The sequence below is a fragment of the Mustela erminea genome, chromosome 6 (genome assembly GCF_009829155.1).
Source record: "Mustela erminea isolate mMusErm1 chromosome 6, mMusErm1.Pri, whole genome shotgun sequence".
Lineage (NCBI taxonomy): Eukaryota > Metazoa > Chordata > Mammalia > Carnivora > Mustelidae > Mustela > Mustela erminea.
Window position 1 is genome coordinate 123,254,822 of NC_045619.1, and position 27,038 is coordinate 123,281,859.

At 36.4% G+C, this 27,038-nt stretch overlaps 1 protein-coding gene and 1 pseudogene across 1 annotated transcript in view; one reads left to right on the forward strand and one right to left on the reverse strand.

Annotated features, from left to right (window-relative positions):
• Positions 1 to 27,038, forward strand: part of MALRD1 (MAM and LDL receptor class A domain containing 1) — a 763,833-nt gene that overhangs the window by 261,337 nt on the left and 475,458 nt on the right. The window contains exon 23 of the mRNA XM_032349560.1: positions 25,454 to 25,610. Coding sequence (XP_032205451.1) covers positions 25,454 to 25,610 — 157 coding nt within the window. The remainder of the gene's footprint in view (positions 1 to 25,453; positions 25,611 to 27,038) is intronic.
• LOC116594310 lies at positions 12,954 to 13,885 on the reverse strand (annotated as a pseudogene).

Here is a 27,038-nt window from a genome sequence, read left to right on the forward strand (position 1 = left end):
AATCTGCTGTAATTTTTATTACTTTTTTTTATGGGTTTTAGGTTTTGTTTGTTGTTCTCTTTCTAGCTCATTTATGTATAAAGTTAGGTTGTTTATTTGAGGTTTTGGTTGCTTCTTGAGTTAGGCCCATACTGCTGTGAAAGACTTTCTTAGAATCACTTTTGCTGTATCCCAAAGGTTTTGGACCATTATATTCTCATATTCAGTTGTTTTTATGTACTTTTTAATTTCTTCTTTGATTTCCAGGTTACTTAACCAATGTATAATAACATGTTATTTAACCTCCATGTCTTTATGCTCTTTCCAGATTTTTTTCTTATAGTTGACTTCTAGTTTCATAGTGTTGTGGGTTTTTTTTTTTTTAATCTCTTCTGTCACCCTGTGTATTTTGATGGGAGTGTTTAGTCTATTTATATTCAAAGTAATTAGATAGACATATATTGTTGCCATCTTATATTATTAATTTTATTTCATTTTTTACGAGTTTCTTTACAGATTTTTTACAGAAATACTCATTTTTACTGCTTTTTTGTTTCCTACCTTTATACTAAAACTTTTGATCTCTCCTTTCCACTCAGAGTTCCCATTAATATTTCTTCCAGGTCTGGTTTACTGGTCACAAACTCCTTTAGTTTTTGTTTGGGGAAACTCTTTTTCTTTCTATTCTGAATGATAGCCTTGTTGCATAGAGTGTTCTTGGCTACAGACTTTTCCCGTTCCAAACTTTGATTATATCATGGCATTTTGGCTTGCAGAGATTCTGGTGAAAAACCTCCTACTAGCCTCAAGGGGTTTTCCTTTGGAGGTTGTTGACTACTTTTGCTGCTTTTAAGAATTTTTTTTTCTTCTTTATCATTATATTTTGCAGGGTTGATTCCATTATGTCTTTGTTTGGCCTTTTATTGATTCTGATGGGTGTTCTTTGTGCCTTCTGGATCTGGATGTCTGTTTCCTCCTCCATATTAAGGAAGTTTTCAGCTATTATTTCTTTAAATAAATTCTCTGGCTCCTTTTCTCTTTCTTCTTCTTCTCAGACTCCTGTAATATGAATGTTACTATGTTTGATGGTGCCCTTGAGTTCCCTAAGTCTAATCTCATTTGGTGTAATTCTTTTTTCTCTCTTTTGTTTAGCCTGATTACTTTCCATTATTCTGCTTTCTAGGTCCCTCATTCATTCTTCTGCTTCTTTAATCCTCCTACTCATTTCATCAAATGTTTCTCATTTTTTTTTTCTTGAGCCTTTTAATCTCCACTGTTATTCCTCATCTCTGTGTTAAGGGTTGAACTCATGTCTTCTACTGTTTTCCTAAGCCCAGTGAGTCTCCTTGTGATCATTGCTTTGAATTTTCTATCAAGCATGTTACTTATATCTGCTTTTCTTAGATCTCTGGCCATAGCTTTGTCCTGTTCTTTCATTTGGGATAAATGTCTTTTTAAAAAAAAAATCATTATTTTTTTAAATTTAAATTCAGTTAGTGCAGGGATAAATTTCTGTCTCCTCACATTGTCTGCCTCTTTGTTTCTATTTCTGTGTGTCAAGTCGGTCAGCTATGTCTTCTGCTCTTGGAAGCAGTGACTTTATGAAGAGGAGATCCCAGAGTGCCCTGCAGTGCAGTGTCCCCTGTCACCAGAAACTCGTTCTTCAGGAGAGTATCCTATATGTGATGCTTATGTCCTGCTACTATGTCTGAGTCACTTTTCCTTTTTTCCTCACTGACTCTCTGCCTTTGGGCTCTGTTTGCTGTTTGTGGTGTTAGTGGGACACAGGCTGGCCAGCTCTGGTGGGGGTTGTCTGCTGTGGACCTTGGGTTTGTGGTGGCAATGTTAGCAAAATTTGCTAGGGCCTGTGTTTTATGCTGGATCCCAGTGTGCTGTGGTGACTGGGGGCTGCAAGCAGGGGTGACTGTGGGTGCGAACCTGGACTCAGTGTGCATTGATGATTAGTCATTGCTGGGCTTGGTTAGTGAAAGTGACTGGTGGCATGCAGCTGGGCTTTGTTTGGAAACTGGGTATGGCTCATGGAGGCAGCTGTGCTCCAGGTGGCTGGTTGTGCTGTGCAGGCAGCTTTAACAAAATTTGCTCTGAGACTACAAGTGTCTATGCAGCCCAGATTCCTGCAGATGTCTCTGTTTATGCTGAGGGTCAGGGGAGGAAAATGGTTTTCAAGGATGTCCCCCAACATGGTCCAAAATCAATATGAACAGATATGTCTCTCATTTACCCCTATTATTGTATAGACAACTTTTAAATTTGCCTCTCCACACAGGCTGGTGTCTGTTTAAGGGCTGCAACTTAATATTTCTTGTCCTCTTGGCTCACCCATTGCTGAGTCAGGTGACCTTCAAAGCTCCAGGTTCTTCAAAACTCCAAGAATTCAGCCTCTCTGGTTTTTAAAGCCACATGTTATGAGGATTAGTCTTCCCCACATGAGTGAGCCCCCTGGTGCAAGGACCCATTTCTCTGCCCTCTCTTCTTTTGCAGCTTCCTCCTTGCTTCAGGCAGCCTCCCTCTGCCTTTCTGACCTTCTGAACCTTTCAGATGCAGCTGCTTCTCTTCATTTAGTTGTGGAGTTTGTTCAGTTAATCTTAGAGTCATTCTCTGGTTTACTGACTTGGACGTAGATGGTATCCAGTTGTACATGTGATGCACTCAGGGTCCTGAAAAACAACTTTAAGTTCATCGATATCAACAAAGCATTCTTGAAATTATTTTTGTAGATTTGTAGACCACGTATATAATGCCACTAGTTATATCTAAATTAAGCTACATGTTGATTTATGTTAGAAAACATGTAATATCATTACTATCAATTTGTACTATGAAAACCTTCAATTTCAATATGAATTCTTGTACTTGCCACCTTTGTGATCTGGTGACAAGTGTCGTAAGTGAGCTTTTTTCTTTCTTGAAGTTTTAGTTTGTCCGTATGCAGTGTGATGTTGATATATCTGAGAAAATGTAAATCACACTGCCAGTTTTTCTTTGATTATTGAGAATTTGGTAAACATACCTTTTGTTTCAAAGAAATCTTGAATGGGAGTTAGTAATATAGTAAATTTTTATGGACTGCTTCCATTATTCAACCAACAAACTCTGACAAAGAATGTACATGTAATCATTAAATTCATTGCCTTCTACCTCCTTCAGGGGGGCCATAATCTTGACATGATTCATAGCATTAGTTTGTAAATACTGAACGACTTTAACAATAAAAATCCATGGAACTTCATGTAAAGTCTGACATAGCACCATATGGATATACTATAGAGAATTCCACATATAATAAGTTTCAGGTAAGGACATAAATATGGCCAAATATAAGTGTGATCAGAACGATAAGTGGATACATTTTGGTAAAAAATACTTTTTTTCTTTTATAAGATGCAGAGTAAGAGAATTAAGTAAGCAGAGGGAAAAAAAGAGGTATTATAAATTATTAAGTATTGGTGACTATTGTTCTTTGGAGGTTCTAATTAGAAAGTCAAAATCACCACATTAGAAAAAGCCCAAGTTCTACTCTGATTGCCATGTGTCCTCTAAAAATAAATTTAAACTGCATACATCTCCTCTGTTAGATGAAATCCAGTTGGCAAGCAAAAACAAAAGAAATTTTGGTTCCTTTAACAATTATATAACAACTATTACATTTAGAATTATGGTAATGGGAAAACCTTAAATCCTATCATTTCCAATTTATTTGTCTATCCTAATTCTGATTTGCAATATAAGCTTAAAACCCAGATTATAAAGTATAATGCCATTCTTTTAATGTTCTAAAACAAAATCTTACTCCATCCATTGTAGGTCCCTTGCATTTCTTTCTTAGTTTAGCTGTACTTGATTTATAATATTCCAAAAGCAAAATAATTTTTTTCTGAAGATTGAATTGCATCTTTTTTTCCTCTGGATTTGTAAATTTACATTCATTGAACTCTTTTGTTCCAAGTGCTGTATTAAAAGCTGAGGTACCTGAGACAGAAAAGATACCTCTTTACCTTTAAAGGGCTCACAGTGTAATAGGAAAAATGGATTCTATGCCAGTTTTTACTGCCAGGTATGCAGTTGGCCTCTTTGATGTCATGGTGAACTCATCCTGGACATGGGCAGGGCCGGTGAGGCAACCGAGACCAGCAAAAATGAAGCCATTATCATCATCTCTAAACTCACAGGGACAAAGGAAGGAGACTGGGTTGTACAAACACAGGAAAAGCTGGAGCTGCAGAAGAGGCATTGCCCCCAAAGGGAAAAACCCTTAAAAGTGCACAGCTCCCTGTCAGAACCTTGGTGATGCAGAGAGCATGGGGTTGTGGATATAAGTACCCAGGATGATTTTTCCTCCCACCCTCCAGTCTCTTGCTAGTGTCTTATATTAGCCAAATTGAACTGGGAGTCAGAAGCTCACAGATCGTGCTTTCCTTGAATAATTACCTAACCTTTGAAACTGAGTTGAAAGTCAGCTCTCCTAGGAAACTTTTCCTGGTCCCTCTCCCTAGTCTGATTCAAATATTTCTTCTATGGGTGTTTTTTCTATTACAGCATATGTCCCAGAATACCATCCATATTAACCTACTTGTCTGCCTCCTTCATGATACTGTGAACATCTCAAAGGAAAAGGTGTTGGTGAATTTGACTGTTGTAGTCAACACCTACCTTAGGGCTTATCTCATATCAGGTGGCTACGTGAAAAGGGATTCCATCAATGATGAAGAGATGACAAAAATGAAACATTTAATATTTGGGCCGAAGGAGAAGAGTCCTTAAAAAAAAGAGCTGAAGGCAAAGCCAAAGGAGATCGGTGACAATAATAAAATCTTGAGGATAAAAAATTATTTTTTTTCTTTTCTAAGCTGCTATAGATAGAATTGTAGTGCTTTTATGAATTATTTCCTTCTGTCTTATATTCTTAACTCACATGTACAAGTACATTACTTTTATTCACTTTGGATATATTTAACATGAGTTGTATAAAGTTTCTCATAAAAAAAAAAAAGAGAAAAATGTCTTGAACTAGAATTTCTTTGGGGAAATCACTAGGTTTAAAATTAAACTTTCTTCTATTCTCTTTAGAGATCTAAATTTCCTGCCAGGGATTACTTCTCAGTCTCTTTTAAATTAAATACAAAGTTTTCTAACCAAACACAGTCATACTGTTGGCTAGGACGTCATGAACTCAAAATAGTACTCTGGGAAAGCTTTTATCAAGTTAACTAGAAAATGTAGATTTTAAAAATTAAATTATCTTTTCCTAAATTATTTTAAATTCTTAAATTCAGTGCTTTAACTTTTTATCAATAAAACTTCTGGAACATCTGCATATGAACACCCAGTAGTTCTAGTCAATAGAATCAGCCTATTTCAAAGCCCTGTCTAAAATGAAAGGGCATAATAAGCTTTTTAGGAGATGGAAATATCAGGTCCTAAGGTGTTCTGTGCTAGACTTTTTCAGTGTTCATGTTCAAATCAAGAAAGACTTCCCTTTTAACAGTACTTAACTGCTGTATCTTGCTATCATTTGTGTTTCATTGATAGTGTTGCCTTCGTGAGATTCCCGTTGGACCATTCTGTACTCCTATCCTTAGAAAAAAGGGAATGAGCTGCCAAATGCTGTGGTGGTGTTTGTTTACATTCGAAAGACTTCCTACATGATCTACATCTTTTACATATTCAGTATTTAGATTGGCCTTTCCATTACAGACCAGTGATGCTATAAATAACTGATAATGGCAATTGTTGATGAGGGGTGCTGTAGAATAATGCAAAGGTCAAAGTATGATAATTCACGATCATCCTTAACAAATCGTATAAGGCATTAAAATACTGCTACTGAACTCCGGTGCCACAGCACAGGGACAGGAATCCCCTCAAGTAAACGTGACTGTGAGGAGGTTAAGAACAAGAATCAAATTTTCTCTCTCACGGTGAATGTCTAAATCCGAGGGTCAGCTTTTTGTGGATAATGCAGGAGAATAGATTTATGTACCATGGCTGCTGTATTACTAATTTAATCTCTGGTTAAGTGTAGTGCAGCTTTTAAAAAAAAAAAAAACATGGTGCAGAAGAAGTGTTTCGGTTCTGAAGACCGCATAGCTTTTAACCTCTTGCAAGGTCTTTCCGGTTGTGAATATTGCAATAAAGGAATCATTTCCATTTTGAGCATATGACAATTTTTGTTTTCCAGACCCTGGTAATATTGAAGGAGTAAGAATCTAACCAGAAAGCCTTGCTTCATTTGCATATATGTGATCGTCATTTACATCTGACCAGCCTATTACCTGCTAACAGGCTGCTTGTACTTACTTTTATCCCCCTACACTAGCAGGCTGATGCTGATTTTAGATTATAGACTAAGGAAAACTGCCTTTTACAGGAAAGTATCTTTACACAGTTGTCTCTCTATTACAGATACTACTTTCTTGAGACAGAGTGCTATATTTCTGCCCCCTTCAGTTTCTCCTTTGACTTTCGGTTCCTGTATTCCTACAACTAAATTAACTGGCCAATAACTAGGCAAGGAGGCTTAAATACAGCTGTGCTTCTCAGTCATTGTCATGTCATTGCACCTGTAGGAAACTATAATATAAGTAATACTCTGGGTAAATTAGAGGAGATTTGAGGGGGTATTTATATATATGATGATAAGATTAAAAAGTCTATGTTTTTTAATGGAATAATGGTAAGAGAAAGCAAAACTTTGGAAGATACTAAACATTGGATTTCAATAGAGCTAATGATTTTTTAAAAATGATAAAACCTTAAATTTGTATTGTGCTAAATTTTTTCTTTAAGATTTTATTTATTTATTTGAGAGGGAGACAGTGAGAGAGAGCACGAGAGGCGAGAAGTTGGAGGGAGAAGCAGACTCCCCGTGGAGCTGGGAGCCCCATGCGGGACTTAATCCTGGGACTCCGGGATCGTGACCTGAGCTGAAGGCAGTTGCTTAACCAACTGAGCCACCCAGGTGCCCCAATCGTGCTAAATTTTTAAAAATTTTCTTATTGTGATAAAATATATATCACATGACATTTTACATGTATTACATGTGTTCCTTGTTGATAACACTTATTTTTTATTTTTGATAATAACCATTTTATGCATGTAAAGTGGTTTTATGGTTTTGATTTTGCATTTCTCTAAGGATAGTGACATTGGCCCTCTTTTTATTGTTTACTGGTAATTTGCATGTCTGTTCAGGTCCTTTGTCCATCTTGAATTGGGTTTTTAGTTTTTGGTTGTTGAGTTGTAGGAGTTCTTTATATAGTCTGGATTTTAATCTCTGATCAGAATATGATTTGCAAATATTTTTCTCAAATTCTTTGTGTTTACTTTTCATTTTGTTGGTAGGGTCCATTGATGCACAAAAGTATCAATATTGATGTAGCCAATGTATTTATTTTTTGTTGTTGTTGTCTTTGCTTTTGGTGTCATCTCCAAGAAATTGTTGCCAAATGCAGACACGGGGTCTTTCCCCTAAGTTTTCTCATGAGAGATTTATAGCTTTTGCATTTAAGACTTTGATTTAGTTTGAGTTTATAAGCAAGGTAGTTATTTTGCAGATGGATATCTGGTTTTCCCGCCCCCATTTATTGAGAAGACTGTCCTTTTCCCATTGACTAGTCTTAATACTCTTGTCAAAATCTCACCATATGTGTGAGGGTTTATTTCTGTACTCTTTTTTCTAGTCTATTGGACTTTATGTCTGTCTTTATGACAGTGTAATTCTGTTTTGCTTATTGTGGCTTACCACATATTTTGGTAAATTTTGATTTCAAGAAGTATAAATCCTCTAACTTTGTTCTTCTTTTTCAAGATTGTTCTGGTTGTTTGGGATCCCTTGAGATTCACATGAATTTTAGAATGGATTTATTTAGTATTGTGGAAAAAAATTATTGGGATTTTGGTAACAATTGCATTAACTATGTAAATTCCTTTGAGCATTACTGATATTTTCATAATATGAAGTCTTCTGATAAATGAACAGGGGATGTAATCTCATTAATTTGTCTTTAAATTCTCTCAGAAATATATAGTTTTTCAGTGTACAAGTATTTTGCCTTTTTGGTTGAGTTTGTTACTAAACATTTTATCCTTCTTCATGTGCTTATAAATGGAATAGGTTTTTTTTTAATGCTTTTGTGGATTATTCAACATTAGTGTGAAAGCACAACTGGTTTTTGCATGCTGATTTGTATTCCACAATTTTGCTTAATTTCTTTATTCTATGAGGTTTGGTTTTGGTGGAAGCTTTCATGTTTCCTACATAGAAGATAGTATTGCCTGCAGAGGTTATTTTACTAGTTTTTCTTACAATTTGGGTGTCTTTTATTTCTTTTTCCTCCTTAATTCCTCTGTTTAAGGACTTCCAATAATATGTTAAATAGCAATAGTGAAAGTAATCCTTCTTGTTTTATTCCTCTGAGGAAAAACTTTCAGTCTCTCACCACTGAGTCTGAAGTTAAGTGTGGGCTTTTCATATTTGGCCTTTATTATGTTAGGTAGTTTCCTTTTGTTCCTACTTTGTTGAATCTTATTATGGAAGGGCATTGGGGTTTTTCAAGTGCTTTTTCTGCTTCAATTGAGATAATTATATAGTTATTTTCCTTTATTCTGTTGATGAGGGTGGGTTACACTGATTGATTGTTGTATGTTAAACTATCCTTGCATTATAGGAATAAATCCCACTTCGTCACGGTGTACAATTTTTTCTTTCCTGCTGCATTCTGCTTGCCAGTATTTTGATGAGCAGTTTTACATATTTATCAGGGAGTTGGTCAGTAGGGTGTTTTATCTATATATATTTTAGTGTCTATATATATTTTTGTCTTTGTGTCTTTGTGTTTACCTTTGCTATCAGGGAGGTACTGGCCTCATAGAGTGAGTTAGGAAGTGTTCAATTCAATTTTTTGAAGGAGTTTGTTGGCATATTTACTTATAGTCCCTTTCCCGTGTTTTATATCTTGTGATTTTTTTTTTTTTTGGTTGAAAATCAGACATTTGTTAAAAACAGCCACCTCTCTGAGTCTTTACAGAATTACAAGCCTATCAAAACAATGTTGTTACTTTCGCTTTGTTCTGTCTTATGCCTTTTAGTAGGAGTAAGAGGAAAAAAAAAGAGTCCACACACATATATGTATTGCATATATAACTTAAAATATATAAGTAAGATACATAAAATTGCATATATATATAATTTTTAAGAACATCATTTTAATCCATCTGAATTCCTAGCTTATGTTATTTCTGCAGGCTTTCTAAAGATATTCCTTCAGGTTTTTTTGTTTTTTGTTTTTTGTTTTTTTAGCATTTCTTGTGGTAAAGGTCTGCTGGTAAATGATTCCCCCTCTTTTTCAATTTAAAAGTTTCTTTAATTCCCTTTCAGTTTTAAAGACAGTTTCACTGGGTGTAGAATTTTTCTTTGTTTTTATTCAACGCTTTGAAAAGAAATTTCAATATTTTCAATCATTTCAGGTATCTATTTTTATTCATATTGATGTTTGTCTTTATTAAATGAATCATTTTTCTTTGCTTACAAGATTTTCTGTTTATGTTTGGATTATAACATTTTAGCTATAATGTATCTATTATTAAGCTTTCTAGATCCTTGCATTGTTTTCTACCAAACTTAAGGTTTTCAGTCATTTAGTTTTTCAAATATTTTATCTTTCCTGTTCTTGGATTCCATTTATGTCAATATTGGACTGTTTTGTATTGTGTAGTAAGTTTCTAATGTGGTGTTAATTTTTTTTAATCAGTTATCCTTGTGATTCTTGAGTTGATAACTTTACTGATGTAAAGTTTATTCAATCCATACTATTGTTGAGCTCATGTATCATCTTATGTTTTAATTTTGATTGCTGTACATTTCATTCTCTGAATTACTAGTAGTTTGTTTATTTAGAGTGCCCATTTTACTCTAGAGATTATCCATCTGTACATTCATTTATATCATAATGTTCTTTAATTTATTTGAATAATTTTCCTTTAGTTCATTGGATATATTTATGAAAGGTGGCATAAAAATCTTGGTTTGATATGTCCAACATCTTTACCCATTTGGTTATTTTTTAGTCCATAATGATCACACTACATTTTTTTCCTGCATGTCTAGAAAAAATTTTTTTTATGTCTAGAAATTTTTTATTGAAAATGATATTATTGATAATATATTTTAGTGACTCTGGAGTCTGTCATGTTCATATGAAGATTTTTGTTTCTTGTTTTAGTAAGTGGTTAATTTATCTGGTTTCAAACTGTAAACTTTATCTCTTGCACCATATGCAACTACTCCTATTTCTGCTCTGTTTTTATGGCTTTCCACTGTTGCTTTTTTGCGCATTCCTTCTCTATTTTTCTGTGCTCTGTCAGTTTCAGGCTCTCTCTTCTGAAACTTTAAGTCTACCAGGACTTAACAGCTTTGTGCCTCTTGCTGTTTGAATTATGTCTGGTTAAAAATTTACTGTTAGGAGAAACCTCAGCTTTGAAGATTGGGTCCATGTAGCTCTAGTTTTTGAGTATAGTTTTTTCTCTGATCTCTACCTGCATTTTCCCTTACTTCCTGTTGTCTTTCCTATACCTGCCTAGCTTTGTTGTTAGGATTTCTCCTCTAAAATTTCTTCCAAATAATGATCCCTGTTTCCTTTCACCAGTGAGGTTATAATTGTGCCATTTTCTGCAAAAATAGCCAAAGGGTAAGAGAGATTGTCAGTTTTCTCAGATCAAAAAGCCACAAAAGCACTGTTCTCACCACTCTGCATTGCAGGTTTGTGTGTGTATTATGTTTTCCTCTGATTGTTTCTTCTTTGTAAGTTTCCTAGTTTGTATTTTTGAATTAACTTTATATATTTTACATAATACTTATGATTATTATCTTTGGGGAGAGGGGGGACCAGAACCATTTTAATCCCCACTAGTACTGAAATTTCATCTATATAGCATTCCAAAATAAGTTTTGGCTGTATCTTATATTGATTTATGCTTACTGTGAATTTCACAATCCTATAACATTATAAGTCCATTTCATAAATTTGGAGAAAATCATGACTCTAGTGAGCAGAATCCAATTTGCTAGTTGTGTTATGGAACTTTCAAAATTCCAATGAAGTTACAAGTAAAGTTTTGAATAAATATCCTTATAAATCAGTGCTGGAAAGATTCAATTTATTATTTTTTTAAATTTTTTTTTAAGATTTTACTTATTTATTTGACAGACAGAGATCACAAGTAGGCAGAGAGGCAGGCAGAGAGAGAGGGTGAAGCAGGCTCCTTGCTGAGCAGAGAGCCCGATGTGGGGCTCGATCACAGGACCCTGAGCTCATGACCCGAGCTGAAGGCAGAGGCTTAACCCAGTGAGCTACCCAGGCACCCCAAGATTGAATTTTTTAAAAATCAGGTCGGTCTTAATAAATAAATGCATTTACCACAAACACTGCTGGCTCTTATTGTTTCAGGAAATATTAAGAATTCTCTCTTATTTTTGACATTGAAATCAATTGAAATCAATAAACTAATGGCTGTATCATTTGTATACCATACTGAAATTTTTAATTTTCAAGTAATTTTGTGTCTTCTACCTTGCTCCTACTTGTAATGCATCTGTGTGATATATTAAGCCTCTCTTTGTATCTGTATCTGTATCTATAGATTCTTCCCTTATGTGCAAGATGAACTTGGCTTCATTCTCTAGAATTAATGCCATTGTATTTGTTACAGTTGAGGGACTTAAATGACATACAAAAATACCCATATTTTACATTACAGTTTACTTTTGGTTTTATACATTCTATGGGTGTGGACAAACATGTAATGGCATCTATCCACCATTAATGGAGAGTACCTTAATTGTCCTAAAAATCCTCTGCTTTGCCTATTCATTCTTTTCTTTCTACCTACCAAAGCCCTGGCAATTACTAACCTTTATTGTCTCCATAGTTTTGCCTTTGCTAGAATATCACATAGTTGGAATCATACATCATATAGCTTTTTCCAGTAGGCTTTTTCAGTGAATAATATGCACTTAAGTTTCCTCCTTGTCTTTTCATGTCTTCATAGTTCATTTCTTTTTAGTGCTGAATAATATTCCATTGTTTGATGTACCAAAGTTTATTTGCCTACAGAAGGACATTCGGTTGCTCCCAAGTTTTGGCATTTGTATATAAAGTTGCTATAAACATCCATGTGTGGGTTTCTGTCTGGAAATAAATTTTCATCTCCTTTGGCTAAATAACAAGGAGCATAATTTCTGGATCATATGAAGAAGAATATGTTCAGTTTTGTAAGAAATTATCAAACAGTCTTTTAAACTGGCTATACAGTTTTGCATTCCCACCATTAATGTATGAGAATTCCTGTTACTCTACATCCTTGCCAGCATTTGGTGTTGTTAGTTTCTGGATTTGGGCCATTTTAATAGGCATATAGTAACATCTCCTAGTTCTATTTTATTTATTTAAGATTTTGTTTATTTGTCAGAGCACAAACCAGGGAGTGGCAGGCAGAGGGAGAAGCAGACTCCTCACTGACCAAGGAGCCCTATGCGGGACTTGATCCCAGGACCCTGGGATCATGACCTGAGGTGAAAGCAGTTGCAGAACCAACTGAGTCAGCCACGTGTCCCAACATCTCATTGTTTTAATTTGCATTTCCCTGAACATGTGTATGGAGCATCTTTTGATATACTTATTTTTTGTCTCCTGCATATTTTCTTTGGTGAAGTGTCCATTCAAGTGTTTGCCTCATTTCTTTTTTTTTCTTCTTCTTCCTGTCTCTTTTTTTTTCTCTCTCTCTCTCTTAAACAGGGGTATTTTAGTGCTTTTTACAATAGGATAAATAGTTTTCTTGATGACTGCAGATATGTTAGGCTGTTTGGTGGTATTCAGAACCACGACAGTAGTGGTGGTTTTCTCTGATTGGTATGTAGTCTTCAGTAATTATAAGGAGTTATTTGTCTGAAACTGCTCTCAAAGCAAGACTGCATTTATCCATCCATTGTTTTCAAGATTGTTGGTAACTGGGGCAATATTTTCTGCAAATAACCTTGCCTCCATGTCTTCCAAGGTCCAAGTCACTCACGTTCACCTCAATAACAGTATCTTTGGTAGTAACACCCAGAGTGGTATATAGTTGGGATGAGGGATTCTTTTTTACACCAAGTATCGGCAGGTAAAAGGTGGCTTTCAGTTCGGGCTGTATTGCATGGGCCTTTTTGAATCGTAAGTCCATTGGCCTAATGAATCTCTCATATTTGGGTAGTTTTTGAGTAAAACCATCTCCAACAAAGCAGACATTAGTAACCATCCTATTCCATCATTCTTTCTCTTCCCTGTTCAGATAACTTTTAATATTTCTGTTTCTTCCCGGGCACAAACTTTGTGCAAAGGAACTTCCCATTTTCCTACTTTCTCGCTTCATTTTTGTTTAATCATATTGGAAAGTACTGTAGCTCTGGACTGTTCCTCCCTGTCCGGCAGATACACAGGTACTGCTCCTTGTGGAGACCTTTCATCTTTCTTTCATTTGGTGTTTGTCTTTTCATGCAGCTCGGGCCTTTTTCATTTGTATTTTCCTGGCATGGTGCTGTTTATGGTAGAGCTTAGCTTTCATCATTTTGCCTTCATTATTTTTTTAATTATTATTATTATATTTTATTAAGGTACATAGTCACCATACAGTGCATCATTAGTTTTGACGTTGTGTTCCGTGATTCATTGTATGCATATAACACCCAGTGCTCCATGCAGTCTGTGCCCTCCTTAATACCCATCACCTGGCTCACCCGTCCCCCTGAACGTTGTTGAGCCTCTTGACCTTCATTCTTTCTCTATTTCTCATGATAATCCATCCAATAGCCATAGTGCTTCTAAGGCCACTCAACATAATCATTTCGTGGCATGGTGACAGCCATAGGGCCACTGGGGGCAGCTGCTGGGAAGCAAAGAAGCTCTCCATTTTTGGGTCTCACAGACCCACCAGCTGACTCCACACAACCTGTGATGGACAGACAGTTCTCAAACCTGGCCCTTTTTATAATCGGGTTATTTGTTTTCTTATTGTTGAGTATTAAGAATTTTTTTTGTGTTTTATTTAACAGTCCTTATTAGATGTGGATGTTCCATATGAGCTTGAGAAGAATGTATATTCTGATGTTATTGAATAAAGTAGTTTACAGACGTCAATTACATTCATCTGATTAGTGATGTTGAGTTCACATTTGTTCTTACTGATCCTTTGCCTATGAAATGTGTCAATTTCTGATAGAGAGGTGTTGAAGTCTCTAACTATGATAGCAAATTCATCTGTTTTTTTTGTTGTTTTTACTTTTGTTTTTTGCTTTTTAAAAATTCTGCTAGTTTTTGCCTCACATAGTTTGATATTCTGTTGTTAAGCTCATGGACATTAAGGATTATTATGCCTTCTTAGACTATTGACCTCTTTATCAATATGTAATACTGTTCTTTATCCTGATAACTTCCTTTGCCTTGGAACCTGGAACAGATTTGTCTGAAACAAATGGAACTTTCATTCACAGTAACATGTAAATAAATTCTTGCATTAATAATTGTCATTTCTGATAAAGTATAATTTTAAAATAATTTTTATTTTCTCAAAAAAATTTAAATTACTCTAATTTGTTTTGAAATCTAGGTCAAAAATTTTTATTAGAAGGTATTACTTACCTCTTGATTCTCCAAAACAGTTCATCGGTTGTTTTATTTGTTTTATTGATTATTCATTCACTTGACAAATATTTAGTTGAGGACATATGATGTGCCAGACTTTTTTTTTTTTTTTTTTGGTCAAATACATTAAGGATGTGTGAGTTAGTTTAAAAAAAAAAAAAAAAAGCATAATGGAGAACCGATGACAGAACTCCTAAAAAATTATTTACATCAAATCTGTGTGTAGGTATGTGTGGATGTAAATGGTACTCTGGAATTGCTCATTGAGTTTCTCAATATATTTGACTAAGAATTCCAACCCATACCTCCCTCAGCCAACTTTCTCTCTCTCTCTCTCTCTCTCTCTCTCTTTTTTTTAACTAGAGTGTAGTGTCTGTGTTCTACATAGTGTGTAATAGAAAATGAGATGTTGCAAAAAACAAGTGTTAAGAAATTATCTAATCTTATAGTTATTTATTTTCCACAGAGTGTTCATTTTGAGAAGAAAATTTAAGCTTGATTGTCTGTTTTCTAAGTATTCCTTTTGGATTAGCATCTGATTTGGCAACTTAGATACTATTTTAGCTGTTAGTGTAGGTAGTTTTGGGCAGTGGATCTCAAAACTTAGCACGTACCGGAATAAGCTAGAGAATTTGTTAGGCAGACTGCTGAACTCTACCCTGGGGGTTCTTGATTCAGTATGCCAAGATAGGGCCCAAGATCTGGTGATTAAAGTGAATTTCCAGGTAATCCTAATGTGGCTGGTTCTGACATCACACTTAGAAGACAACTAGTTTAGAATATGAAACATGGGGAGAAGGATCTAAGTGTTGTCGTGATTTTAATACTCACCAAAGGAATTAGCACAGGCAAATTATTTAATTTTCCTTATCTGTGAAGTAGTAGTGGTTATGACTGCAGCTTCTCGAGAAGCTTTGTTACAAATATTGAATGACAAACTGTTATTAATACTCTCTAATTGAAAGGTTACAATTTAGGGGCACCTGGGTGTCTCAGTGGGTTAAAGCCTCTGCCTTCGGCTCAGGTCATGATCCCCGGGTCCTGGGATAGAGCCCTGCATTGGGCTCTCTGCTCAGCGGGGAGCCTGCTTCCTCCTCTTTCTCTGCCTGCCTCTCTGCCTCCTTGTGATTTCTGTCTGTCAAATAAATAAATAAATCTTAAAAAAAAAAAGGTTACAATTTAAAAACCAATCTAAAAGTCTCAAATACTTTTTTCCATCTCAGAAACCAGTATATATATATTTTTGGCCTAAATTCTATTTTACAAAGAATATAATTAATGGCTTTAAATTTTCTGTTTTGAAATTAGAAAATAAATAAATACAACTACATTGTATAATTCAATTTTGAAATTTATCCACTGTTATGTGTGTGTGTGTGTGTGTGTGTGTGTGTGTAAATACTTGCCTCACAAAGATTTTCTGCAGTGAATGCCATACTTTATTGAAACAGGAACTGTGGGGGCTCCTAATTAAAATAGCTGGCTTTGATACATGTTATATTGAATTTGAGTTGGGAAAACCCCAGGTGGTTGTATAAAATTTCAGCAAATGTTGTGCATGACTTCATTTTTATTTCATGAAACTAGGAAAGAGAAATCCAAAAGCACTTTGCTAAAATTTTAAGTCCCCCCCCCCCTTTTCTTTAAATTGAGATAACTTGCACTTGTAAAGGAGAATTTTGATATAGAAAATCACAAATTCTCTAACACTTTTATTTAATCTTCAGCAACAGATTCAGGAAATATTTATTGAGTACCAGTGAGTTTAAGCCACTTTGCAAGGTTCTCTGGATTCACAGGGTGATGTAGATAAGTGAGTTAAAATCTGTTCCTTGATATGTATAGAATCTGCGGGGGAATAAAGCTTTATATTCAGTGAATTAAAATGTAATGTGAAGAATACATCTAAGAAGTTATATATAAATGCTAGGAAAGTTTTAGGTGAGGGGGTAATTTTGAATCAAGGACTTTAGAGCCTAGGAATCTAAGGGGGCTTGGAAATAAGAGTATATATGAAATAAGTTGTGGAGGAAATATCAAAGTAGTATAGAGGACAGACCAAGAGCAGAGGTTGTTAAGTATGCTCAGGAGAAGGACAGATACAAGGGAGACAAAGAAAAGAAAGGGCCTGATGTATTCAAGTCATTACATGAATGTTACAGTAGTTATAAATCTGGGTGTCTGAGTAAAGTAATATGTGAAAGTCGATGCCAGATATTTTTATGGAAAGTTATTCCTCTGATCCCAATGAATGGAGACTTTATGCATAAAATAGTGGTGAGCAAAGTATGGTCTATGGGCCAATTCTGGCCTGAGGCCTGTTTTTGTAAATACAGTTTTATTGGAACATGGCTCTAACCATTTATTTAAGCAATCCATCGAAGCTTTTATCCTACGAAGACAGAAGTTTAATAGTTGTAACAGAGATCTTATGGCCCACAAAACCTAAAATATTTACTATATGGCCTTCGCAAAAAATAAAAATCAGACATAGTTATGTCTGTGTGTTATCTATCAGTGCAGTATAAAATGTACCATTAGTTACCAATACATGATGATATAAAGAGCTTGCACCAGAATGCAAATTAATTCACTGTTTCCTTTATCTAGAAGGCCGTGCTCTGAAAAAAGCTATGTCAGCTGATCTGGACACCGTGGGTAGTGAATAGATTTGTATTTTACTGAAGTTTTTTTTATTGTCGTGTAATGGCATATAGTTTAGTTCAAGGGTCTTTGACTCAGTAAAGATGCATTGAAGATTTTTTTTTTTTTTAAGATTTTATTTACTTATTTGTCAGAGAGAGAGGGAGAGAGAGCGAGCACAGGCAGACAGAATGGCAGGCAGAGGCAGAGGGAGAAGCAGGCTCCCTGTCAAGCAAGGAGCCCGATGTGGGACTCGATCCCAGGATGCTGGGATCATGACCTGAGCCAAAGGCAGCTGCTTAACCAACTGAGCCACCCAGGCGTCCCTGTATTGAAGATTTTTTTAAAGATTTATTTATTTCATTTTATATTATTTTATTTTAAAAGATTTTATTTATTATTTATTAAAGATTTATTTATTTATTTGACACAGAGAGAGAGATGACAAGTAGGCAGAGAGGCAGGCAGAGAGAGAGAGGGAAACAGGCTCCCTGCCGAGCAGAGAGCCCAATGCAGGGCTCGATCCCAGGACCCTGAGACCAGGACCTGAGCCGAAGGCAGAGGCTTAACTTTTTGACCCACCCAGGGGCCCCAGATTTATTTATTTTAGAGAAATCGTGTGAGCAGGCAGAATCCTTACTGAATGTGGAGCCTGACTTCGTGCTCAATCCCATGACCCTGAAATCATGGCCTGAGCCTAAACTAAGAGTCAGATGCTCAACCTACTGAGCCAGGTTCCCCTGTATTGAAGATTTTTCTAAGCAGGATGGCAGGATCAGATGTGTATTTGTGAAAGGACTAATAAATTGAAATAGAGCCGTCCCCCCCCCCTTTTTTTTTTGGTCTCTTCTGAATCACCAAAGCATACTGTAGACGGCATGTGTGTTGTGTTTTAGAGTCAGAACCTTGGGGATGCAGCTACTAAGATTTGATGCTCAAGAGCTAAAATTCCTTTTCCCTTAATTTGTATTCTGAAAATCGCACACGGGAGCACTGACTGGTATGCTTGCTTAAGAAGCCTACTACAGCAGTTGGTGGGTCAGTGGGGGAGCAGTAAGTTTCACACAAGAATTGTTCATTATAGATAGTAGCATAATGCTGTGGGAACCAGCAGAATAATTGTATTGTTGAACACTTTATATTTTCTGCTACACATGAAGCTAATAAAGTTCATGACCACTTTTACTAGATCATATCTCATCAGATATGTTAAAAACTCCTGTAATATCATGACAAATTAAAGGACATTTTTAAGCCCCCCAAATAAGCCTAGAGAATATGTGCCTGATATTATAGATGCACAGGGTCAAAGGTTAGTTTGTTCTAACTCAAAAATATTTTTTTAAATTTTTTATTTTTTATAAACATATATTTTTATCCCCAGGGGTACAGGTCTGTGAATCACCAGGTTTACACACTTCACAGCACTCACCAAAGCACATACCCTCCCCAATGTCCATTGGAAAGAACCCAGATGTCCATCAACAGATGAATGGATCAAGATGATGTGGTATATATACACAATGGAATAACTCAAAAATATTTTGATTTGTCCATCTAAGTGTATTTTTTTCTTACTAATTTAATTAGCAGGAATACCCAGGAGATTCTCAAATAAGAGGATAAAGGCAATATTTTAATTGCTTACTTTATGTAATGTTAAGACTTGCAGAAACTGATTTTCCTATGAGGCCTGGAAGACTTTCCTTAAAATAGCATACACTGTAAAAAACATCTCTCTTTTTTTTTTTTTTTTTTAAGATTTTATTTATTTATTTGACAGACAGAGCTCACAAGTAGGCAGAGAGGCAGGCAGGGTTAGGGTGGGGAAGCAGGCTCGCCGCTGAGCTGAGAGTCCGATGCGGGGCTCAATCCCAGGACCCTAAGATCATGACCTGACTGAAGGCAGAGGCTTTGACCCACTGAGCCACCCAGAAGATCTCTTTTTATAATCACTATTTTTAATGACTTTTACATCATCACCTGGTATGTTTACTTTTGCAACTCCTGGGTGTACAACACTTTCCATGTGGTTTATGATATGTTTTATTAGAAAATATAGATATACCTATACAAAGTTCTACTTCGTACCTCAAATGAGAAAAGACCTTTTGAAGGCCGGTGGAGAGATGCTGATATTTTGTGCGAGACAACATTGTCAGGTGTGGTCATTACTGCTTGGCTCATTCCAGGAGGCGAGTTGATTTCCTTTGCAGGTACATGCTTGAATAATCTCATCCTAGACACAGGCAAGTGTTTGTGTAATTTGTCATTTTTCCATTAGGGATCATACATACTATGTCATGTGCCCACAATTAATGTACGTAAGATTGGTGACCGATGGAGGTACCGCTCCACCAGCACTGTGTTCACAGTAGGATGTAAAAACACCGGTGCAGTTTTGTTGCTTATAGTGTTCAAATTGATCACCTGGTATCAGTATCTCCTTTTTTCTTCTTCTTGAAGGTGGGAAGTTTTACAGGGGTATATAATTATAAGATATGGTTTTAGTATTTTATATTTGCATTCAAATTTTAATGGGTGATATTGATTCAGGAAAATTAAACATGCATGGTTGTTCAGTGCATAGTTTCTGGGGAAATTAGTACAGAGACCTCCAGTGGAAGAACTTTGACTAGATGCTTTTATCATTGCCAGAATTGTGACTTTTAGTCAGTTAATTCCTCCACGGTTTCTTGTTGGGTTTGTTTTGTCTTTTCTTATGTTGTTTTTCTCCCCTCAGTGTGAGACACATTTATCAACTTTTCATGAATAATTTCATCTGAATCCATAGTTCTATCACTCCTTTAGTCTTTTTATTTCTACAAATGTTTTACTAATTTTAATCATTTATTTTGTGTATTTAGTAGTTTTTGAGTTTCTATGAACCAGGTACTGCTTTGAAAACAAAATAGAGCCCCTACACACACACACACACACACACACACACACAATACACACACACACACACACGGTTGAACATCCTGCATAGTCCATGGCACGTAGCAAGCAGTCAGCAAATATTATATTCATTAAACACGATACATAGGTTTTCCTCCAATTTGCTAATGATGTTTCAGTGATGACTTTGATCATCATTTCAGTATCTTTGATAGAAATCCTTGATTTGAATACAGTCCATTTTTAAACACTTCCCCTCATGTTAGCAATTTTTGTATATTATTAAAACTCTCACTTTCATATCATGAAGATCATCTTAGAGAAGCTTTATTGTTTGACCTTTTACACTGCAGGTGCCATCTACCTGGAATTTATTATTTTTGAAGGCTGTGAAATAAGGGCAGGTTTTGTTTTTTTTTTCCCACATTGCTACCTAATTTATTCAGTACACACAGAAGAGATAGTCCTTCCTTTAGTGCTCTGAAGAACCAAACTTTTCATAAGTCAGGTGTGCACATATATATAAATGGGTGTTAGGACTATTCCATCCATTTATCTGGTCCATTTGCCTGTCTTTATTCCAGTATCTCTGTGTCTTGATTATCCCACCTGCATAATGAACACATCTGTCAATAAATTCTCTAACTTTGTTCTCCTTTACGTTAAAATTGGCTATTCTTTGTCTTTTGGATTTCCATAAGAAGCTTAATATCTGCTTGCCAATCTGGGAAAAAATATCTGTAGAAATTGTGCTAGATCTCAGTGAATCTATAAATCAGTGAATCAGTGAATCAGTTATATATTAATTTCTGTTCTTGATATCCCTAGGATGCTGGGATATTAGGCACACAAGGAACAAAGCTGGAAGTGCTTATGTATTGAGACATTATTAATTCAAATTAATTTAATGATCCTGTCTCTTAACAAATGATCTTGACTCATACCCTCTGTGGTTTGTAGGACACTAAACTCTTTATTCCATTAGCAGCAACTAATGACATAAACATAACCACAAATCACAACTGTCATTTATTAAATATATAAGATAGGCCAGGTACTGTTTTAGATGTTCCTTTATTTTATTTTTAATTCTTTTTTTAAAAAATGTTTTATTTGTTTATTATTTGAGAGAGAGATTGAGAGAATGAGTTGGAGGAATAGTAGAGGGAGAAGCAGACCCCCTATGGAACAGGGAGCCTGAGGTAAGATTCGATCCCAGAACCCTGGGATCATGACCTGAGCCATTGGCAGATGTTCAATTGTCGCTCTCGCCAGCAAGAACGACCAGGAGACCTCAGCGAAGCAAGCTTTATTTCTGGGTAGCTGTTGGGATCTCTCCCTCTCCCCCGCCCGTGCATGTCTATATATACCAAGGTTGCACAACCAATCACTCGCAGCCACATAGATACAAAATCTTAAGTTCCGCCTACTGGCTCACATCCAGCCGCCATCTTAATGGCATGTTTACTTTCGGGCACTGAAAAAGTCATGCGGCGCCCGAGGCCCCCACGGGCCCAGCCGGAGCAGCTCCGCATCGTCGCCACCTGGCGGCAGCGACGGCTTAAGGCAGCGGCGGCCGAGGCAACGAGCGGGCACGGCGGAGCCCAAAATCATCACCGCGCATGCGCTACAAGCCGCTCGGGCACCGACATTCAACGACTGAGCCACCCAGGCACCTTTTATTTCTAATTCTTAAGATGTTATATGGAACATTTCATAAATGAAGAAACTAATATGTTATAAGAGGTTAACTAACTGTCTAATGTTGTCCACTTAGTAAATGATGAGGTCAGAGACCAACCCCTGTTGTATGCTGTGCCCACAATCCCATTCCTGGGGCCTCAGGCAGACAAAACTGCAGAGACTGATGATAAATATGTGGGGGTTGAATTAATACTTACATGTTTTTCTCCATTGATTTGCTATCAGTGATTCACATTTCTTTCCTCAAGAAAAATGATGAAACTTTCAAGATAAAAATGGTTTTAATAAGTAGCAAATTTACATTGTATAGTATCTAGCATGATACTTAAGTGAGAAAGTGGTAAGAAATCTAATTAATCAAAATGCGTGAAAATGCCCAAACTGTGGGGAGTCATCTCTTCATTTAATACTTCAGAAGACTGTGTGTTACCTAGCTGTCTTTAATGTTTTATTATTTCTTTTAGAAATTGATATTTAAAGTGGGGGCATCAACTCTTTCTTTTATGGCAAGATTATATTGATATTCAGTTGTTTTCAACCTTTCCTCTTTGATTCAGAGGTAGGAGAAAAAGACATACTTTAAAAATTATCTACCAGCTTGTTAAAATATTAACAATATTTAAGTAAAACTGACCTAAATTAATAGAGATTAAACTTGAACCTTGAAATCCTTTTAGACTTCTAAGTAGAACCCCAGGCCAGTTTGCTATTTTACATGCTTAATTTTTTATAAATATTTTTCTTTTTTATGTGCCTCTTCTAAAAGTATTCAGTTCTTTAGAGTCCTTTTTTTTAAAATTTTTTATTTTTTATAAACATATATTTTTATCCCCAGGGGTACAGGTCTGTGAATCGCCAGGTTTACACACTTCACAGCACTCACCAAAGCACATACCCTCCCCAATGTCCATAACCCCACCCCCCTTCTCCCAACCCCCCTCCCCCCAGCAACCCTCAGTTTGTTTTGTGAGATTAAGAGATTAGAGTCCTTTTTACACACATGAAAATATGATTTCACTCACACGTGGAATCTAAAGAATAAACAGAAAACCAAGCAGACTCTTAAATACAGAGAACAAACTGGTGGTTTCTAGAGGGGAAGTAGATGGGGGGGATAGGCAAAATCGATTGAGAGGTACAAACTTTAAATTTCCAGTTATAAAGTAAGTAAGTCACAAAGATGAAACGTACAGCATAGGGAATATTGTCAATAATGTTGTAATAATATATGGTGACAAATGGTGACTACACTTATCATGGTGAGCACTGAGTAATGTTTAGAATTGTTGAGTCAATATGTGATTCATCTGAAACGAATAACATTGTCAGTTACACTTCAGTAAAAAAATTAAATATTGAAAAAAAAAGCCATACAAGACTGACATTAGCAATATTATTATAAATAACAAAACAAAGAAAAAGCACACAACCAAGTAATTACAGATTAGACCTGGTAATTTCAGCCTTTTCCATAATTTGTACACATTGTACCAACTGATACATGGATTGTAAATCAAAATAGTAGAGTAATTCTTTCTTTCTCTCCTTCTCTCTCTCTCTCTCCTTTTTTTTTTTTTTTTGGCTTCTTTGATGCCATCAAATAACTTTATTCACACAAACATCCCTGAATTTACAAAGCCTGAGTCATTCATCCACATTAGGGGGATTCATAGTGTTCAAGGAGCTTAAATATAACCTATCACACCAACCCAAGAAACCAAGAAACCCAAGTACAAAAATATTCATATAAAACTGTTACATGTAGGTGCTAGATTACCAGCTTCTGTGTAAAAAAAGAAAGTAAAGAAAAATGGATTTATTATCTAGTATTTGAAACTCACTTTGTTCCTAGGCTAAAGCCTCCTTGCCCCTGAGTTGACCCCACACAAATGTTAAATCACTGCAACCTGCTTTCCTGCTTAGGGCCCCTGGGGCACAAAAGAGTTCTTTAAAACGTTCCTCAATCAACTCCCTTCCGCCTGTGGGCTCTCATGGAACAAGATGTGGACACATCTGGCAACCAGTGGCAGTGGACTCACTTCTGGAAGCTTATGTTAACCAACCTCAAGTCCTACTTCCTGGTTTCCACTCTGAAGACATCTCTCTAGACAGGAAACCCCTGTCCTCCAAGACTAGCAGACAGGATCAGAGATGGGTCTGGCATCCCCAAAACTATGTCTCAGCCCATTGTGGGAGGATGGCCGAGTTCCTAGGTGACTGTCTGGGGGCCACCAGACAGACCAAGGGCAGGGAAAGGAGTCAGGGGAGAGTAATAACCCAACACCCACCAGTGCCCCCCATATATGTAGGGGGTGCAGGTGCAAGCAGGATCAAAGTTGAGCAGTGCACGTGATGGATGGCCTGGAAACACAGGCAGTTTGGAGCAAGCACGAGTGAGGGGTGAGGCAGAGAGTGAGAGGTCCCCTCCTTAGGCTGTAGAGGCAGAACTCTTGCTATTCCAAGTTTCCAAAAGATACTCTGATGCTGAAGCTCAGACATCTAGGCTATTAAGATCTGTTTTCTAAAAAAAAAAAAAAGTAACCTGCAACAGCATAAAGATTACCAGAACGCTCTTTTCCTTTCCTTAGAAAAAAGATTCAAGCAAAAATAATCTTACTGCTCCAAACCCTGACTTTCTAGGAGAGAGCTGATAGGTCAAGGAGCTGAGAACCTTGGAGGAAGGGACTGATAGAAGCAGGGAATACCCAGGCGCAAGAAGGCTTTGAGAAAGGTGGTGAGTGGTCTTTGTACCACAGGATCAGGGTGCAGAGGGAGTGCAGGACATATGGTCCTTGTCCCTGCCATGTTTGTTCATGTGCTCTGGGACACCCCACTGGCAGTGCCGGAAAGGAGACCAGGGCCTGGCTGAGAGTCAGGTGTCCACAGTGTTGGGCATCTTTCTTCAGCTGTCAACACGGTCTTCCTCCCTCCCTTCCTTCCTTTTTTATATTTTTAAAAGATTTTATTTATTTATTTGACAGAATACAAGCAGGCAGAGCAGTAGGCAAGGGAGAGGGAGAAAAAGGCTCCCCCCGCACAAACCAGGGAGCTTGATGGGGGGCTCAATCCCATGACCTTGGGATCGTGACCTGAGCTGGAGGCAGATGCTTAACCAACTGAGCCACCCAGGTGCCCTCAACGTGGTATTTCTTAAGTAAACATTGGATTCACTCCCTTAGAAAAGCAGCCATGGTGGGCAGACCCTGTCTGGACAGGAGGACAGAATTTCTGCTCTCCTGTCCCAGTGCCTCTGGGATGAGATGAGGCTAAGACCTGTGACCTTTGTCCCCAGCCCTCAGAAACTGATCAGATGGAGCTGGTCTTGAACGAACCGACTGTGGCATCCTCCTGGCTACAAGAAAAAAGCAGTAGATTATTCCTGCTGAAGATTGTGAATCATCATTATGCTATAAAACATTATTATGCTTCTAGGAAAACTTACAGAAACATAAAATATGGTCAGTGATGAACTGTATTATATTTTATGATTTTCTTCTTTTTTGTAAATCTAATACACACTGTACTTTCGGCAGAAATACCACAGATGGCTGGTACCTGTATGCTGATAGCTCAAATGGAAAATTTGGTGACATGGCTGATCTACTCACTCCTGTTATTTCACACACGGGACCAAGGTGCACCCTGCTCTTCTGGACTCATATGAATGGTGTCACAGTGGGTTCTCTCCAGGTACTCCTTAGGCAATTGTACTTTCTAAATTTTCTCTATAAAAATTCATACTGTACAATTTAGTGTTATTAAAATATAGTCTGCAAATAGATGAGAATGGGTAATTATCAACACCTTACTAGTTTCAGTATGGTATGATTTTAAAAAATAGCCTTATTAGCAGAATTAGACCTGAATGGCCGGTAGGCTGTTTTTACTCTTCATTTTATGGTTATTATCTTTATTCTGAGGTTACAGCTTGTGTAGTACAGTTTTGTACTTGAAGTGTTTCAGGTAGGTTTTAGCAACAGCGTTCTGAGAATACCAGTGTTCTAAGAACAGTGCAATGGGTCTTACACGCTTCAGGGACCTTTGAATGTGCATCTTCTGCCCATGGTGCTGCAACTGCATTTTTTAATTGTCTTTTTCCAGTTGTTTCTTGGTTAGAAGAATTAAACTGTTTCAGAATTACTGTTTAAACTATTTCAAACTGTTGCAAGAATTTCACAGAGAACCCCCATATAACTTTCGCTCAGAGTTCCTATTTTTTGGCCCATTGTTCCAGACCATCTTTTATAGGAAAAATTCCAGACAGGATCGTGTATCATACCTAGTTATTTCTTCCTAGTGTCTTTTGAATTGGAATGATTCCTTAATCTTCTCTAGGCTTTTATGATCTTGATAATTTAAAATACTATAATCCAATCTGATATATAGAATCCACTCAATTTAGATTTGTTCAGTGTTAATCCTCTATATAAATATTATATATATCATATATATTTATATATATTATTTATTTATATATTTTATATATATTTGCTGTAGTATCACCAAAACTGTTTTTTTTTTTACTGCATTCCATTGGTAGTATATGATATCTATAGGTCTTATGACTTTGTTCTCTTTGTTATCAATAAATATTTTGTGAAGAGATATTTTGATAGTATGTAAAATCCTGTTCTCAAGTCAATTTTACATGCTAGTTTTTGCTTAGTATTTTTTACTGGATTAATTTAAATCTGATGATTCTTTTTTTTTTTAAAGATTTTATTTATTTATTTGACAGACAGAGAGATCACAAGTAGACAGAGAGTCAGGTAGAGAGAGAAAGAGGAGGAAGCAGGCTCCCCGCTGAGCAGAGAGCCCGATGCAGGGCTCCATCCCAGGATGCTGCGATCATGATCTGAGCCGAAGGCAGAGGCTTTAACCCACTGAGCCATCCAGGTGCCCCTGCTCTGAAGATTCTTAATTGTGATTTTTTAGCTGTATTATTCTGTTTACATTTGTTGTTTGGTTTTCTATTATAAAACACTATCACCACCATGACCAAGAAAATTACCTCTCCATTTATGGATTTATATTAGTGTGGATTCATGGATCCTTTTTGTATTCAATTTGTTATTATCTATTATTTTTGTTATTTTTCATTGATTCTTAAATTGTCCC